This window comes from Canis aureus, chromosome 5, assembly GCF_053574225.1.
Source record: "Canis aureus isolate CA01 chromosome 5, VMU_Caureus_v.1.0, whole genome shotgun sequence".
Taxonomy (NCBI): Eukaryota; Metazoa; Chordata; class Mammalia; order Carnivora; family Canidae; genus Canis; species Canis aureus.
In genome coordinates, this window is record NC_135615.1 from 51,366,323 (window position 1) to 51,384,069 (window position 17,747).

Genomic DNA, 17,747 nt, shown 5'->3' on the forward strand with positions numbered 1-17,747 from the left:
TCTCCAGCTGTCCTTTGCCCCCCTGTCCTTCTCCCGGTCTCCGTCTCCGCAGCAGGTCCTCACCGCCCCCTGTCCTTCCCTCTGCTTCCCAGAATGCGGAACGCACGGCCAGCTTTGGGGTGAAAAAAAAAAAAAACCTTGCTTCTTTGATTTCTTTGAACTGGCAGCTGTTAGGGCGTCGCGCGTCCTTCTCAAAGTCGGGGTGCGCCTCACCCCCCCTCCCAGCTCCCGGGGCAGCGCAGTGGCTGTGGCTCTGCGGGGTGGGGGGTGAGGGTGGGGGGACCCGTCCTGCTCCGCGTGCCCGGAGGGCCCCCCCCGCCCATCCCGGGCAGGCGGCGCGGCAACTCGGGCTGCACCTGTGCAGACGGCAGGCACCTGCCACACCCGCACTTCTGCGGTGAGCTCGCTTCCTGGCGCGCCGCGGGGCCAGCCCAGCTCCCGGGTGCCGGTGCAGGGAGCGCGAGGAGCCGCCCAAGGCAGGCGGCGAGCAGGAGACCACGCGGTGGGAGAAGGGCCCAGGGTCGGACGGGGAGAGGAGAGGAGGGGAGGGGAGGGGAGGGGGCGCGCGGAGGCCGCCCCCCCGCAGGAGCGCAGCCTGGCCGCGATGAGCGAGGCGGGCCGGGTGTGCTCGGGCTACTACAGCCTCAACCGCACCTTCGTGGAGCCCTTCGAGTGCCCCCGGAGCGGCGAGGGCGCCGCCCTCCGCTACTGCTGCGGCTTCGCAGACCTCAAGTACTGCTGCGGGGAGCCGGGCAGCTACTTCCCCTACAAGCACGGCTACATGTGGAGCCTCAGGTGCGCAGGCGGCGGGCCCGGGATGGAGCGGGGGGATGCTCGGGGGGGGGGGGTGCAGGCTCGGCTCCCTGGGGGGGGGAGGCTGAGGGACCCGCCCGGTGCTGCACCCCCCGCCCCCCCCACCCCCGGCCCGGCCGAGGGACCCCCGAGGCTGTGCGCCCTGGGCGCCGGGGTGCGCGGTGCGGGGTGCGGGGGGGGGGGGGCAGGCGCGCACAGCTCTCGCTCTTTTGCATTAGTTTGGACATTTGGTGCACTTGAATACAAAGGGGGAGACAGACACTTGGTGGGGGGGGGGCGCCTTCTTAGGTATTCACCGAAGACCGGAGTGTTTAAAAGGTTTAAAGTCTCCTGGAGGGTGTGGAGGAATCAAAAAGAGGCGTGCGCGCGCGTAGAGCGACTGGACTCCCCAAATTTGCTCTTTTCAGATGACCCTGAACCTAATTTGATGGATCACAGGCAGAGGGAAAGTTTTACTTGCTGTGATACCCGCTCCTTAGAACCTTTACAGGACACCCCTTGATTAACACGTGGGCCACTTGGCCCCTGGAGCCAAGACAGGAGACTTTCTTTCTTTTTTTCTTTTTAAGATTTTGTTTATTTATTCATGAGAGACAGAGAGAGAGGCAGAGGGAGAAGCAGGCTCCATCCAGGGAGCCCGATGCAGGACTTGATCTGGGGTCCCCAGGATCACACCCTGGGCCCAAGGCAGGCGCTAAACCGCTGAGCCACCGAGGGACCCCAGACAGGAGACTTTCTAAGGTGGAGCCTTCCTTGCCTCTTTTTCCTATGATGGCAATTTTACTTAGTCCACCTACTATTGATGCAGGTATTTTCACTGTGAAATGCTCCCCCCACCCCCCGCCCCTGCCCCTTTCTACTCCAGAAGATTGCAACCTCTGAACTCCATCCTTTGGTTTTTGCCTGGAGAATGAACGGGAAAGAACTCCCAACCCACCTTCATTGGTTTCTCACAAACCAATGAGCTGATGATGCCCGACAAGAGAGAGACGCTGCTAGCAAGCAGAAGAGTGTTATTTCTCTAATCCTCTAGCATGATCCAGAATTTGTCACACTTGTCCAGTCTCCAACGGCTGACTGTAACTGTTACTTCTGGAGGCAATGAAATAATTTTTTTTTAAATACTGTGAGTTTCAAAAACTCCTCCAAAGGAGTGTCGCTAACCAGTCAGTTCAGGTGACAACGTCGTATTGTGGCCAGAGTGGGACAAAATCTCAGAAAATAGTGGTGGCTTATCCCTCTCATCTGGACAAGTAATCAGTATTGCATATCATTCGGCCTTTTGGAAAATAGCACTTTTGGAAGCCAGCTCTGAGTCTTTGGAGGTGTTAATAATGAGGGCAGCACCTCCAACAGAGACTGGCAACTCTTAAGTCAAACTCAGTCAGAAAAGTGCCTGGGATTCTCAGACCCTTGAATAGTTCCAAAGTGACAGGCAGCAGAGGATAGGTTTATGAGGGCACAGAGAACGACTAGCTAGCTGGGGTCTTCATTCAGCCTGGACAACACGGACAGGAGAGCTCAGCTCCTGGGAGGCATAAAAACCATCTCAACTGATGGCATCTGTTGGCCATGTTAAGCCTGGGGATCCTGTGAGTTACTGAGCGCTGGGAACGCACTGGGGAAGTAAAAATTCAGAGCTTCATTTCCCTCTTATTCTTTGCTCTCCACCCAAATTTAAAATAGTCCCCATGAGGGAAATATTCCTAAAGCCACTAGCATTGGTTCTGAGATTCTGCAGCTGCTGGAGAAAGGCGGGGCACAGCTACTACCAGGTAAGCAAAGTTGCTAAGGCGGGGAAAGGTAACGTGAACGTGGTTGCAGCTTCAAAGCCCAGGATGCTGCGAGGATGGGATCATCTGGCCTGTTCTGCATCCCCCAGCCCCCCACCATCCTCCCACAGCATCCTTTCATCTCTTACAAATAAGTCCCTGACCTCTCAGGGCTTCCTTTGGCAACCTGCTTTGAGGACCTAGGAAAATAATACCTATTGCACAGGGCAACACATGAGGTCAGTAAGTATTTCCCAAAATGAATATTTTAGGAGATGTATCTAGAGTTTTGTGCGCACGAAGCAGCATTTCCAACGTAGTGGAACTGTGACACTAACTGTCCAAGATTATGCAGGACCTTCTTTCCTTATAATAGAAAGCAGCAACAGCATGCTTTGCTTTTTCCTTCAAATCATGTGGCTGGTTTTTCAATTGTGCACATTGAAAGCTCACAATATGCATGTTGAATTTAATTAAGTTGACTTTTAAATTGACTAAATTACTTTTTTCACTTTCAAGATTTTTTTTTTTTTAATAACCTGTTCTCATTTCAGGAATCTTCCTAGATGTGCGGCAGCCTAGCTGTCTTAGGCAGCATTAACTTAATGTTAATTAAGTGGATTATGTTCCCCTGCGTCTGTGCATAGTCCTAACGTTCCCAGATGCATATACTCTACAAAAGTCAACTTTGGTGCAAACTAACATGAAAGCGGAGTTGCCAGAGCCAGGGAGTCTACCCTTTGGACTCAGAGTGCACAAGCGAGGGCGAAGTCCAATTTAGATATAAAACTACGTACTGACTCTAACCACAAAATTATCCAGTCTTCAGTAGGGGCCGACATGAATATAGCAGACACACGTGTCTTTGGATGTCTGACTCCAAGTCTGTGGCCAAGGAGGCCGTCTCTAAATGGCAGAAGGGCTTTATCTCCTAAAATCAAAATAAATGGAATAAGCTTAGCGGCTCACTTTTGATTTTGTTCTCCTTCTTCCCAGAGCCCTAACACACGTAGCATCCCTGGTCAGAGTCTCCCCTCCCTCCTTCCCTGGGTACATCTCAAACTTGTTGGGGGCACTGCACTATGGGCAAGTCAACAGAACTATGTGCTCTTGAACAGCTTAAAATCTCTCTCTACATGTTTACATACACTGGAAAGCAAAATAATAAGGAAAGCTTATTAGTCTTTCGAGATAATTTTTTTTCCAAGATCCTTTTCCTATTTAAAAGTATCAAGTTCACAGGCTTATGTAAACTGTGTTACCTCTCAAACGATTAGTGTTAGATAACTGCTCGGAAGGAATTATTACAAAGTTAATGCGGAGAAAAGAGTATCAGATATCCTCCCCCCCCCCCCTTTTTTTGGAGAAAAGCACAAGGGTTTCTTCCTTGGCACTAGAGGCCTTTGGTATTATGCTCTTTTAGAAAGGAAAAACCCAGCTAAACCTGGACTTTATATACATTTCATAAGTACTGCTTCCCTTTCATTAAACCTTCTCTTTTGGAAGAGCTGTGGCTTCATGTATTGGTAGGTGCCCTCTTCCATACACGTCTCCAAAAGAAAAGTTCTACATCTGCATTGCTACTTTTGTCCCAGAGAGTATTTTGCTAATTCCCCTTTTGTTGGTGAACACGATGTTTGCTTCTAACATACACTGACAGAGGTTCCTTTGCGGTATTTAGAGAATCATGTGGCCGTCCACCTGCCATCTGAGCTCGCATGATATTCTATTACTAACGTTACCATGTAAATGTATCGAGAAAATGTAAGAACCTGCGGAAGGCAGGAGGTGAGCTTTAGATTCCAATCAGAGGCCGTTTGTACTAACATATAATTTGGCTAGGAGTGCCTGGAGCAAGAATGAACAACATTCAAACCTGCCCTCTAGGGTGTGTGTGCAAACCATTTTGTGCGACACTGAGGATGTTCTTCTTGTCTCCTCCAGCATCGGTGCCCTGGTTGGACTGGGAACTGCTGCCCTTGTTCTACTTGCCTTTGTCATCAGCGTCTGTGTCCTGTGCTACTTATTTCTGTCTGCAAAGCCTCAAAGGTTAGACAGCGGCCTCCAGCTTCAGCACCTAGAGGCGTCTTCCACTCGAGAAGGTAATCCGTGTCTGTGATTCGTAGTCAACTCCCTGCATGCGATTCAAAACGATCACCCATCCCTGGGTGATACATCAGACCGTTGACAAGGAACGCTTTTCAAAAACTCGGTATGTTAGGCGCCTTTTAAAAGATTCACATGAAATCAGGCGTTAACGGTGAAAACCCTTCGAGAAATTGGACCAGAGGACAAAGAGTGGCAGGACGTAGATGTTCTCATGAAAACCAACACATGGATCCAGCAGATCCACTCTATTATGTTTAAGTCTCTTTCCGTTTTGAAGGTTTTTATCCTCTTAGAGTTAAAAAAAAATTAACTTTGTTTTTGATAGAGCCAAAGAAGTTGAATAGAGGAGCAAAATCTCTGGTGGTTAATTCTCAGGGTTGCATCGCTCAAGATGGGCCAGTCAGTGGTCAGTTGGGCTTTCCTCTGAGCGTTTGAGGGGTGCAGTATTCAGGGGAGGCCCATAAAATACTGCAGAGGCCCACAGAAGGAATAAAAGCAGAGGAAAAGTCAATAGAAGACAGTGTTTCAATGGATTACACACTAGTGAAGATACACACGTGCATGTGTGTTTGTGCGCTTGTGTGGAGAGTGCCTACAGAGTTAGAAAGAAATTTTTATGTACGGTTTGTGGAACTGGGTCTCATCATCTCAATTACAAAGTGTCACACAAATGCTAACCGTTAGCATGTGAAATTCAATCAGAAAGAATTGTTGTGACTTTTGTGAATATAAATTTCTCTTGGTGTATTTAAAAAGTAGTAATCAAACATTTCGAGATACATACTTAAAGTGTATTTTAATAGAAATTTAGGATGTAGGGACGCCTGGGTGGCTCAGTGGTTGAGTATCTGCCTTTGACTGAGGGCTTGATCCCGGAAGCCTGCTTCTGCCTCTGCCTCTTTCTCTGTGTCTCTCATGAATAAATAAAAATATTTTTAAAAATGTAGGATCTATATATTTAGAATAAGATACAAGTGCTCGCCAACTTCTACTTAAAAAGGAACTGAAAAGTTTACTTTAAAAAGTTTTGGAAAGTCACCTGCTCAGATGCCCTCCTTGGGCTGAATCCTGAAACTTCTATTTATGGAATACATGCTCTGTGACCTTATCAAATACACTGTGACTGAATGATTGCATTGGCTCTACTTTCCTTTTCTGCAGAGGAGATCTCTCCCAGAGGGTGTCCTGCATCACAGAGCAAGAGGCCAGGGTCCCTTGGCGGATCTTTTTCTGAAGCGCTGTTTGGAACTGTGCGGCTGAATGGACAGGTTGTTCGTTGAAGTGAGTCCAGTAGTTTAGATCCTGTTTCTCCGCTCGCAAAATGCAGCACTGGATTGGTGATCACCAAAGAATTAGATCATAAAATCAATTTTTGTCTCAAGATAATTTAAAGTAGAAGTTCTTGAATTTTGCTATGCCTAAGAATCACCTAGGGAACTCCAGACTCTGCATTTTATTTTTAAAGATTTTTATTTATTTATTCATGAGAGATACACAGAGAGAGGCAGAGACACAGGCAGAGGGAGAAGCAGGCTCCACGCAGGAGCAGGAGGACGTACTGAGCCACCCAGGCATCCCCAGACTCTGCATTTTAAAACAAATAGCTCCCCTTCCCAGCTAAGCCCTTGCTCCCCTGCTGTCTGCTGTTCACAAAGCAGGAAAAGTGAGGCTGCTAAAACCCAAGCCAGGTCTTGTCAGTTCTCTGCTAAAAATAAAAAACAAAAAACAAAAAAACAAAACAAAACCTTAATCACTTCCCATCTGTCTTGTTAGATACCGAAGCCTTACCTGGGACCTATCAGGGCTTCTGCGGTTTGCCCTCTCCACCCACATTCCTCTCATCTCCTGTGTGGAGGAGACACATTGGCCTCTTTGCTGTCCCTTGAAACTCCTCTGCTGCAGGGCCTTTGCATGTGCTGCCACCCTTGTCCAGAAGGCTTTTCCCTGAGATAGCCATGTGACTTGCACTGTCTTTCACATCTTTACTAAAAGGTCACCTTCCTAGGGAGTTCTTCCTGGTCACCCTGTCTGGCTTTTTAGCTCCCCTTCATTATTTCACACACCCTTCCCTTTCTATTTTTCTCCTAAGCGGTCAGCACTACTATACTATATATTTTAGTTATCTACTGTCTAACTTTTCTCCACTCCCACTGGAGAGTAAGTTCCAAGAAAGTAATAATTTCCATCTTGTTTCCTTACGACTGTATCGCTATTGCCTAGAACACTTAACGATGTTTGTTGAATGAAGTAAATGATCAATTTATAGTAGATGATCAAAGGGACATCTTTATTGTGACCTGTAGAGTCATCAAACAGTCATTGAATGTCTCCTCTGTGCAGTGCGTTGTGCTAAGTAGAAGTTGGCTGTTTTTCCTGATTTATCTCAGGGACTGCTCCAGAATGTTATTTCATGTTGTTATTTCATGTTATTTCATGTTGGCTCCGAGAACCCAGCGACAGAATTAGTTGGCTTGTTGATTCAAGTCTTGTCCTCTTATTGCTGTTTAGATAAGGAGATCCATTAATGCCCTTCTGAGGTAGTTAGAAGGAGTTGCTTCCTTCCTCTCAAAAACATTGTGTGCTGTTGACAAGGCAGGGTTTTATATGATCACCACCTTCCTGCTGCTTTCAAATGAAGTGATTTGGGTTCTTTGGGTTGGTTTTAACCAAATCAGACATGGTGGGGAGCCCAAAACAAAATAGGCAGTCCACATGTTACTGAGACAGGTAAAGAAGATGGTTTATATTTGCAAGTGATCCTTTAAAGTGCAAACATTGTGGTGCTGCTGTGAAATATGCATTCTCTGTTCCACTTAGGAATAGATTCCCGTGTTCTAGCTATTAAAACAAAAAGTCTTCATTCCACTTAAAGAATGCCTTCAAGGTCAAGGGCATAATAAAATGTTTGCAGAAGAGCAAGCAAGTGAATATTACATCAGAGGAAACTGGTATTGTCTGTTACGACTCTCTTCTTTCAAAGTGACCTATTCCTAAGAGTCGACCTCCCATTATTTTAGATTTTTATAAAATTTTTATAATTGAGACTGTTGTCATTACAGGCAATTTGAATGGCTTAGAGGGGAAAAAATGTTTTTGTGTGCATTCTAAAACTGACTTAGGGTGGGCAACCCTCTCGGGTCCCCTCTGTCTTCAGAAGCTTTGTACTATCACTTTACTATGTCTCAGTAAACCTTGCTTGGAGTGTCTGGGGGGCTCAGTCGATTAAGCATCTGCTTTAGGCTCTGGTCATGCTCTCAGGGTCTTGGGACTGAGCCCCACCTTGGGCTCAGCAGGGAGTCTGCTTCTCCTTCGGCCCCTCCCTCTACTCGTGCTCAAGTGGATGCTCTCTCTCTCTCCCTCTCTCTCTCTCAAATAAATAAATCTTTTTAAAAAAGAATAAAACCCAATAAAGATACACTTGGCAAAACTGTCTATTAAACTATTCTAGACTTAGACTTTTGTCACTTATAGAAACACCAAAGTGCAGTGCCCTAAGTCAGTTTTATTTTTTTAATTTTAAAAAAGATTTTTTTTTATTTGTTTGACAGAGAGCAAGAGAAGCAAAAGCAGGGGAGCGGCAGGGGGAGAGGGAGAAGCAGACTCCCTGCTGTGCAGGGAGCCCCTTACGAACACATGGGGCATTGGAAATGTGCATAACTCAAAACACGGAAAGAGGGAAGAAAATGATGATGGGACACAATTTAAAGGGTAATTAATTTCTTGGCGACAGTACCTGTCCACAAAGTGTACCCTGGAGGTAGCCCAATGAAACACTGCAGTCACTGCCAGTGATCTGATGTTTTCGGGATCAATTCAAAATGTATAAAAGCTTAAATTGTATACATCAGAAAGAAAGGGTGCCTGGGTGGCTCAGCCAGTTAAGTGTCTGCCTTCAGCTCAGGTCATGATCTCAGCTTTAAATTATTTGAAGTTCCCCTTTTATGTTTACCCTTTTCCCATCTTATTTATAAAATTTATGTCATTTTTTTTTCCATTTGGCTGAATGTGAAGGCTTGTCTTTAATAATAACATCTTTTCCTCCTCATATCTGAAGAAGATTGGAGCTCCAGGAAGCCTAAGCACATCCACCCTGTGGTTCTGACACGCTGGGGGAGTGTGTGTGTGTGGGGGGGAGTGGTGACGGCCTAAGGACAGGGCTTGTTGGAAGCAGAGTTTGGGATGGAAATTGAAAGGACAGATATTAGTAGAGCTGCTTGGCACAAATAGAACAATACAGCTGTAGAGAGGTAGTAGAAACTCCAAGCCTGTATCTACCCCGTGGTCTCTCTTGTAAAGGCAGGCGATCTAAATGAGAGAGAGCAAGCAAATCCTCAGTAAGGTGTGGCTGCCTAGGAGAAAAATAGAAATTACCTATAGAATCCTGAGAAAGCACATCTGAGGATCATGCCATTGTTTCTTCTGCCCGTGAGCACAACATGACTGGGCCTGGCTCAGAATGGTCTGCTCTGTTTCTTCTTCTTGGAAGAGTCACCTGGAAAGAAAGACCTTTCTTTCAATTCACTTTTGTTGGTGGAGAATGAGACAATATGGGGAAACAAAGAAACAGGGTCTTACGTGATTGCACCGTACAGAGATGGGGGTTATGAACACCATGTTGAATTCTTTCATGGATTTTTGGCATGCATCTATACACAAGTGGATCTAACAAAATGGGAGGAGGGATGAGTCTTACGCATTTTTTTTCCACTGGACAATATTGACATCTTTGTTTGCCAATAAGTAAATGCCTTTGTCATAGAATAATTCCACTTTACTGACAGAGTGCTGTAATTTTTTTTATTCTTTTATTTTGATATAATTTCACACTTTGAGAAAAATTGCAAGAATTGCATAGAGGTTGTATACCTCTTCTTAATGTTTTGCCTCATTTTCTTTATCATTGACTTCCATTCAATGTATATTTTCTGAACCATTTGAAAATAATTGTGCAGATATCGTGCCTTTTAACCATAAATATTTCAGTATTTCCCAAGAAGAGGATTTTTTTCTTACATAGTTACAGCATGTTCATCAAAGTCAGGAAATGTAACATGGATACAGTAATATCTAATCTTCAGTTCATATTCAGACTTTGCCAATATCCTTAATAGCGATGTTTTTCTCATCCTCATCTAGTCTAGTAATTAGTTGTCATATTTCTTTAGCCTCCTTTAATCGTCAGCCTTTCTTTGTCTTTCATGATCTCGACATTTTTGAAAAGCAAAAACCAGTTATTCTGTACAGTGTCTTTCAATTTGTCTGATATTTTCTCATGATTGGAGAGAGATAATACATTTTGACAGGAATACATGGAAATCATATTTTCAGGGCATCATAGAAGGAAGCACATAATATTGTTTTGTCCCATTAGAGGTGATGTTAACTTTGATTCGTTGGTTAAGGTTGTATTTGCTGGATTAGTATGTTGTAAAGTCACGATTGTTCCCTATTAATTACTAAGTACTTTGTGAGGAGGTACTTTGAGATGGAAAATATTCTGTTCCTTCTCAAATTTTCATCCATTCATTGATGGGTCTTGACTGAGTTTTTTCATTCAAAATTAATTTCTTTTCTTTCTTTCTTTCTTTCTTTCTTTCTTTCTTTCTTTCTTTCTTTCTTTCTTTCTTTCTTTTCTTTCTTGATTTTATTTATTTTTTCATGAGACAGAGAGAGAGGCAGAGACACAGGCAGAGGGAGAAGCAGGCTCCCTGCAGGGAGCCTGATGTGGGACTTGATCTCAGGACCCTGGGATCACAACCTGAGCCGAAGGCAGATGCTCAACCATTGAACCACCCAGGTGTCCCCATTCAAAATTTCAAAATAATTTTAGACCTATTATTACAATAGTTATAAAATAGTGACTTTCCAAGCCTCACATTCCTTTGATGTTGGTTGCTATTCTACTACAAGGAAGAGCTTTCCTTTCTCCCTTATTTATTTATTTATTTATTTATTTATTTATTTATTTATTTTTCTCCCCTATTTATTTACCTATTCATTTATTTATTAAGATCAGTATGGACTCAGATTCTTTGTTTTAAAATATTCTATTACTGTCATCATTTATTCTAATCCTTACATTGTCTCAGATTTGGCCTGTGGGAACCTCCTTTAAATTGGGTCCTTTGCCCTTTTGAAATGTGTCCAAAATTTTTTGAACACTATTTTGCTGTGTTAAATTTATCAATCCATTTATTCTTAAGCTAATAATATACTTTAAAAATTGTGGTAGTGATATGGTTTTAATATCTGACCAGGCAAGACTTTCTCCTTCCTCCCTTACCACTATTCTTCTTTATCAAAGTTTGTTGGCTACTCCTGTAATGTTCAGGCTTCCAAATAAATTTTTGAATCACGCCATATTTTTAAAAATCAAGTGGTATTTTGATGGGTTTTGCACTAAGTTTACAGATAACTTTGGGATCTATTTTTCTTAATAGCCTTAACACCTCTCCAACAAAACCCTGCTCAAAACTCTTATTCAGTAGGCTGCCAACTTATTTTGTAATACCATTCTTTGTTTCAGAAAGTCTTTAAGAACTCACTGAGATCTTAGTAGAAGATGGGGTAACTTGAACTCAATGGCAGAAAAGGTTAATAGGTCTCCTAAAGGGGTCTTTCTACTTAAAATCATATAATTATAATTATATAATTATAATATTATTATATATAATATAACATAATCATATTATAATTATAATCATATAATTTCCTATGACTGTTTTTGTTCCTAGAATGTAGAAGATCAAATTGCTCAGCAGAGCTACTGCCACATTTAGTATTTGTGGGTCCTCCTCAGGGCTCAGGGTTAGGCAATCTTGGCTGATGTTGGAACCAATAAACAAAACAGAAGCTGGTCTCTTGTGAAAATTCATTTAAAGGATTTTAAATATCCACTAAGTTATTTTTGAGTTATGTTATTCACCAGTGGTTGGGAAAATTTAATAATGCAGAAAAGAAAAAGAAAAAGAAAGCTCATTGTGGAAAAAAAGAGGATAGGAGGATAGGAAAAACATTTCTGGAGAGAACTGCCTTCACTCATCAGTGGATGGATAAAGCAAAAGGGCAAGTCAAAGATTGTAGCTTTTACAGTAAATTTTAAAGTGTATTTATCTGAGATATCTATATATTCTTAAGGCAGGAGAAGGAGACAGGGAAAACACAATAGATCAGTAGGTCACTAGGCAAGTTCTGCCCACTTGACCATTACCTTCAGATCCAGCCTATGGGCCATATTAAATTCGAAGGGAAAACATCCTCTTGCAAATCAATCACACTTAGGGTAGATTTAAGGTTGCCTGTTTTCCCTAGGAGGAACTGTGGGATGAGTCAGATGTGTAGATTTTCCACTCAGCAATAAAGTGAGCCAGCTAATTAGGAATTAGAAGCTGCTGTAGGATGGAGAATGTGACACAGAAGCTAGGGGGATGTGGGCAGATGAGAAAAGAAAAGCTTAATTACAGTTCCGGCCAGATAGTCAAAGAGAGGAAGACCTGCAGGGGTCTCCAGCACTCTTTTGGTATTTTGAAATGGCAAGCAAGGGCAGAGTTCACAGATGAGTTATAAGATAAATGGATTCCCGAGGAATGGTTCAGAAAATGAATGCAAAATTCAACTATTATCGGAAAAAAATTCTATTGGCGTACTTTGTGGAGGATACATGCAAAGATTGTCTGAGGAATTGGATTTGAATTTTGGCAAAGGCCAAAGCTTTAATTTAAATGCCAGTCTGAGAGGTATAATTCTATAACCTGGTATAGAATTAAAGGAAGGTTGAGATTTCCCTCTGATGACCAGACACCAAAAAAAAAAAAAAGAAAAAGAAAATGGGCCACGAGCTGTGGAAAGAACAACTAATGTCAAACCCAGTTAAGAACAGTAATGTTGGAGCCTCACAATCTGCATTCAGTAAGGAAAAGGAGGAATTAAAAAAGAAAAACCTTTTAGATGTAACAAATCCCTTGGGAGCTCCATGGAATGATAGATTTATTTAAAATCCAGTCCATGTTGTAATCCTGGGGCAGAAGAAGAGGCAGCTGGTTTTCTACCTTGTTGGCTAAAAAATTAGCATCTGTTTATCAAAGCAAAACGAGGAAAAGGTGAGGTTGCTCAGACTTTTCTTGCTTTCTCTTTTAAGAGGATTCCAAAGAGGTGCAGTTGGCTGGACTCTTGTTACCACGATAGCTACTCACTGCAGTGGTTTTTCTCTATGTCCAATTACTCTGACTTACCAGAAAGGATACACATTGAAAGCCCCTTTGGATTTTTTCTTCTTTTAATAAGTTGTGAGAAGGGAGTGAACACTAGGGGTGTTAACTTGCTAATCAAAATTCCTGCTTCCAGTGACATTGGAAGGGTGTTTCTGACAAATCTTTTCTGGTTTGTGAAGCAGATTGGTTCCGTGAGGGGAATTGCCTTGCTGTCAGAAGCCAGTCTAAAAAACAAATTTGTGCCTACACTGATTAGAAGGATCCAGTAGCCAAGGAGATAAGAAGGCAGGGCTGGAGAATGGGTGTCTTTACAAGTCCCTGATGAAGAGAAACCCGTTAACACTGGAGTATATTTTGCAAGCGTTGAAATCTCAGAGGGCAGTAGATAGGTTAGTTCAACTCTTTCGGTTGTTGCCAGAAAATACATAATGGAAACTGGGGCTGTCATAACTGAGATGACTAAGAGAGAACCCCAAGCTAAGGGGTTCTTAGAGAGAACCTCTAAGTTAGGAAATAACTTCCTGAATTTATTTTTTTAAAAATACAAAAACTATATGTGACAAGGTAGATAAAAACACCTTGAAAATCTTATTGAAATAACTTATGAATCTAAGTCTGTAAAAAAGCTTAGGAAACACAAAGGACTAGAATTAACCAACATTCAGTTCAGCATTTCAGAAACTCCAATAAAAATCTTAAGTTTTAGATGTGTCAAGAAATGCTTACGTAAGATGCAAAAGCCACCCAGATGATGTGAAACTAATTTACACCCTCTATCCTTGATCTTTTATCTTTACCTGCTGAATACTGAAGAGGACTAACCAAACATTGCTGTGCAAATGAAAAACAAACCTAGAAATATTTTCGCTTTTCAAATGTTCCCAGAGGAAAATAGTTTCAGTGGCCCCCATAGAGAATAAATTCCACCACTGAAGTGCTTGGTAGTTAAATTTCCATCTATTAGTTTCTAAAATTCCACTCTGCAAGTGACAGTCAAGTCAAATTTATCGGTTTATTAGATTTTTCATGCCAGCTTTCCCTACTCCATTTAACAGATAATGATTGCTGACTGGGCATAGAGCTACTTACCAGGCTAGAAAATGTTGTGCCTACAACAAATTAACTTCTAAAAAAAAAAAAAAAAAAAATCACATTATATGGTTGAAACATTATGATGGAATGTTGAGAAGTAGAACATGTACTTTACCACCACAGAAGTTCAGAAGTGATGAAATAAAGGCATCTTTTGAACGATTCCAGGCCCTATGCTTTAAACTTCGGATACTTTTAAGGTGAGCTCAGAGAACAGTGCCACCCATGTTTCAGTGCTGTGGGCAGGATCTGGGAGCTGGAGGGAGACATTGTTCTTCACCACTTGTAAATAATCTTGCCCTGCGAGTGTTGAGGTCCCAAATCAACCCACCGTGGGGGTATGCTGACGGGGTCTGGAAAGCAGTCTGTACAATTACTTATAACTGAGCAAAGCCAGGCAGTATGAACACATTGAAAGATGTAAGTGGCAAACAGTAGAGGAAGGAGCTGTTTCTAATAGGGGAACCTCTTGGCCAATGGATCCCACTTCCTCTAAGGGAGGTTCAGAGCAGATATTTTTTCTAATTGAGACTAACTGGGGAGGAAGATGGGGCTAGGAACCAACGCGCTGGGCCCTGAGGCACTCCTGACTCTAAGAGGCCTGAGAGAAGAAAAAGGGACCAACAAGGGACTGAGAAGGAGCAATGGAGAAAGAGGAGGGGAGTCAAGAAAGGGTGGTATCCTGGAGACCAAGGAAGGACAATGCTGCCAGTAGGTCAGACATGCGGACTGTGAACTGGGCTAGGGATTCAGCACCAGGAGGGCATTAGTGACAGCGGGGATTAATCTACTGCTTCTACATATTTATGTTGTTTAAATTTGGATATGTTGGTGAACTATATGATACAATAACTTTTCTTTAAGATTTTTTTTTGAGAGAGAGAAAGCCGAGGAGGGGGGTGCTGAGGAGGAAGGAGGGGGAGCCAAAGGGAGAGAATCTCAAGCAGACTCCATGCTGAGTGCTGAGCCAGGCATGGGGCTCCAGTCTCAAGATCCTGAGATCATGACCTGAGCTGAAATCAAGTCAGATGCTTAACCAACTCAGCCACCCAGGAGCGCCCTTAACTTTTCTAACAATCATTCTTGAAGAATAATCCATTTCTTTGCTATGAGGTTTGGTTTTGGTGATGAGCAAAGGTCCATATTCCTCTACCCTTATGCATTTTGGACTCATATTTACATGGAATGAGTGAATGAGATTGTGATTGTGGCACAAATGTTTTTTTTTTTTTTAAGATTTTATTTATTTATTCATGAGAGACAGAGAGAGAGAGAGAGAGAGAGAGAGGCAGAGACACAGGCGGAGGGAGAAGCAGGCTCCATGTAGGGAGCCTGACGTGGGACTCGATCCTTGGGATTCCAGGATCACGTCCTGAGCCGAAGGCAGGCGCTAAACTGCTGAGCCACCAGGGATTCCCCACAAATGTGTTTCTTTTTAAACATTACATCTAAACTGATTATGATGGCAAAGCCTTAAGAGTGTTGCAAATTATTACGATTAGCTTTAGTATAGTTTTGTTCGTTATGCACAGGGACAATCACACTTTTATTTAGCAACCCAGAAATTGTTGCCTTCTTCTCAATGAGTAATTTCCTCCATGGAAACATGGAGGCAAAAAAATAAAAAAAGGTAAGCACGGAAATGAAATTCTTACTTCTGTTATCATTTCCCTAATTTGACTTTCAGAAGGAAATGCTCAAAAACAACTTTAAAACGATTCAATTCTCACTCATCCATGGAGTGTTTTCAAGACATATTTTCAATACGGCTCCAAAGTGTATTTTTTAAGCACACATTTTAAAAAGCCAAATTTTATGTCATAACTTCAAATAACTATTTCATTTGGTTTGTGTTTTGCAGGCAACCTGAACAGGAAAACCAAAGCCCCCAATTCAAACGCAGCATCAAATTCAACAATTGAAACATCCTATGAAGCTGATGATGTAATTCAAGATCCAAAAATGGATACCACACAAATCAAAACTGTGTATTATTAAACAGCCTGTGTTGTAAAAGCTCACTGCAGAGATGGAGCCATACAAATAAAGAATGCATTCCAAATACAGTTCGTAATTATGCTTTTTAAAAATTCACAAAGCAAGACACAGCTGCATTTTCAGTTATTCAATTAATTTATTAAAAACCTACTAAGGAAAAAAAAACCTACTAAGGTTTCTGATCATGTGGAGTTTACTTTTATTTGCTAATTAAGATATTTTTGCATTACATGAAATTAGGCTAATACTTCATGAGAAATTAAAGAACTTATCAATAACACAGACAAGCAAGCCTATGCCAGTGCAGAACAATGAGAAATTTGTCACATCACCAACATTTCACAATTCTTTTGATACTTAGAGGCAGTTCTTTTTATGAGATGGTAGAGGATAGGGGAAATCTCAGGGGGAATGGTCTTACAAAATAGAGGTGGCAGGTTCTTAGGTCTCTTAGAGATCAACCCATGCCTTTTTTAGAGGGCTTGCTGGGCACAAAATGAATATATTGTCTTTATAAAAGCTAACATTCAGTAACATTCCCTCACAATGTGTAATCTGCATGACAAATATTTTCTACATACCAAAAGGGTAACCCTAACAAAAATCCTTCACTGATGAAGTTTCTATGGAACTTCTATAATGAAAGTTATATAAAAAAAAAAATAAAGTCTCTAGCTCCACCTAAGGCTATTGCAGTAATACCACTTAGACACCTAGAAATCAAACTATGCTTTCTGCAAATTATAATTGTCTTGAAAGATTTTTATTCCTAAGTGTGATTTCTATTACAAGAACACGGACCTTGTTTTCTAATGGAATTCACTAGGAAATAAGGATTAATTTTAAAAGCTGGCTCCGCCAACACATCTACTGTGTTGTATAAAATACCTGTAGTTGAAAGACTAGCCTTTCAAAATGTGTCAAATATGGCTTCTCTGGTAGAAGAGGAAAAAAAAAAAAAAAAAAGGAATGTCCTATTGCTTTTGGTCATGTTCAGGTTTTACAAACTTTTGACCATTTGGCTGTCAAAATTTTTACCAAGAGCTGGGTTATCTCCTGGACCAGCACTGTGCAGTAGAAGCTTCTGGGATGATGGAAATGTTTTCTTCATCTGCACTGTCCATGGTAGCCACTAGCCTCATGTGGCAACTGGGCACTTAAAATGGGGCTCATGCAACTGAAGAATACATTTATATTTAATTAATCTAAGTTTAAACAGCCACATGTGGCTATATTGAGAGCACAGCTCCAGATCATTATTGCAACATCTACTGCTTGTGCTGGATTTCACACTGGCTGTCTTGATACACAGATATTCATAATTATCTTAATAGTCAGATGTTGCATCAGGTAAAAACCTAGGTCGAGAAAGTTAAGGCACTGGTACAGTTCTACCTTTGTTGTTCAAGGGCAAGGGCAGATGCCATAAATGACAGTTGGCAGGCAAACTGGTCAAGGCCAGCAAAATGCTCATGGTCCCTCAAACTCCTCCTAACCTTTGAGAGATACTGGGGCTGGGCATGGCTGCGTGTGTCACAGGTTGTGTCCTAGGAGAGGAAGCCCAATTCTCTGGCATTCTGCATATTTTTTTTTTAAATTTGGGGGGGGAGACAAATGAGGTCAGAAGATGCTGGGCTTCACAAGTGGGATTACCAGCATGCTGGCTTAAGAAACATATTCTCCTTGGAGGCCAATGGCCCAAGGACAACTGAGTCCTAGTACTAGTACTAGCTATAGTCTCTGCCAACCCAGG

General features: G+C 42.3%; 1 protein-coding gene across 2 annotated transcripts; it reads left to right on the forward strand.

Moving 5' to 3' along the window:
* Window positions 1–236: 236 nt before the first annotated feature.
* Window positions 237–16,062, forward strand: SHISAL2B (shisa like 2B). Of its 2 annotated transcripts, XM_077897984.1 has the most exons (4): window positions 237–795; window positions 4,530–4,687; window positions 5,856–5,975; window positions 15,858–16,062. In XM_077897984.1, exons 1-3 carry the CDS (start codon window positions 605–607, stop codon window positions 5,972–5,974), a joined length of 468 nt encoding a protein of 155 aa, XP_077754110.1. In that variant the 5' UTR covers window positions 237–604; the 3' UTR covers window position 5,975; window positions 15,858–16,062. The 2 variants fall into 2 exon arrangements, with proteins under 2 accessions (XP_077754110.1, XP_077754109.1); XM_077897983.1 differs by lacking the exon at window positions 5,856–5,975 and having other exon boundaries at window positions 240–795.
* Window positions 16,063–17,747: the final 1,685 nt, after the last annotated feature.

What these genes read in the sequence shown, in the direction of transcription:
- SHISAL2B (XM_077897983.1), top strand. Translation starts at nt 605, where the DNA reads ATGAGCGAGGCGGGCCGGGTGTGCTCGGGCTACTACAGCCTCAACCGC. An exon ending in GGCTACATGTGGAGCCTCAG is followed by an intron (nt 796 to 4,529) that starts GTGCGCAGGCGG and finishes TGTCTCCTCCAG; the next exon opens with CATCGGTGCCCTGGTTGGAC. An exon ending in GGCGTCTTCCACTCGAGAAG is followed by an intron (nt 4,688 to 15,857) that starts GTAATCCGTGTC and finishes TGTGTTTTGCAG; the next exon opens with GCAACCTGAACAGGAAAACC.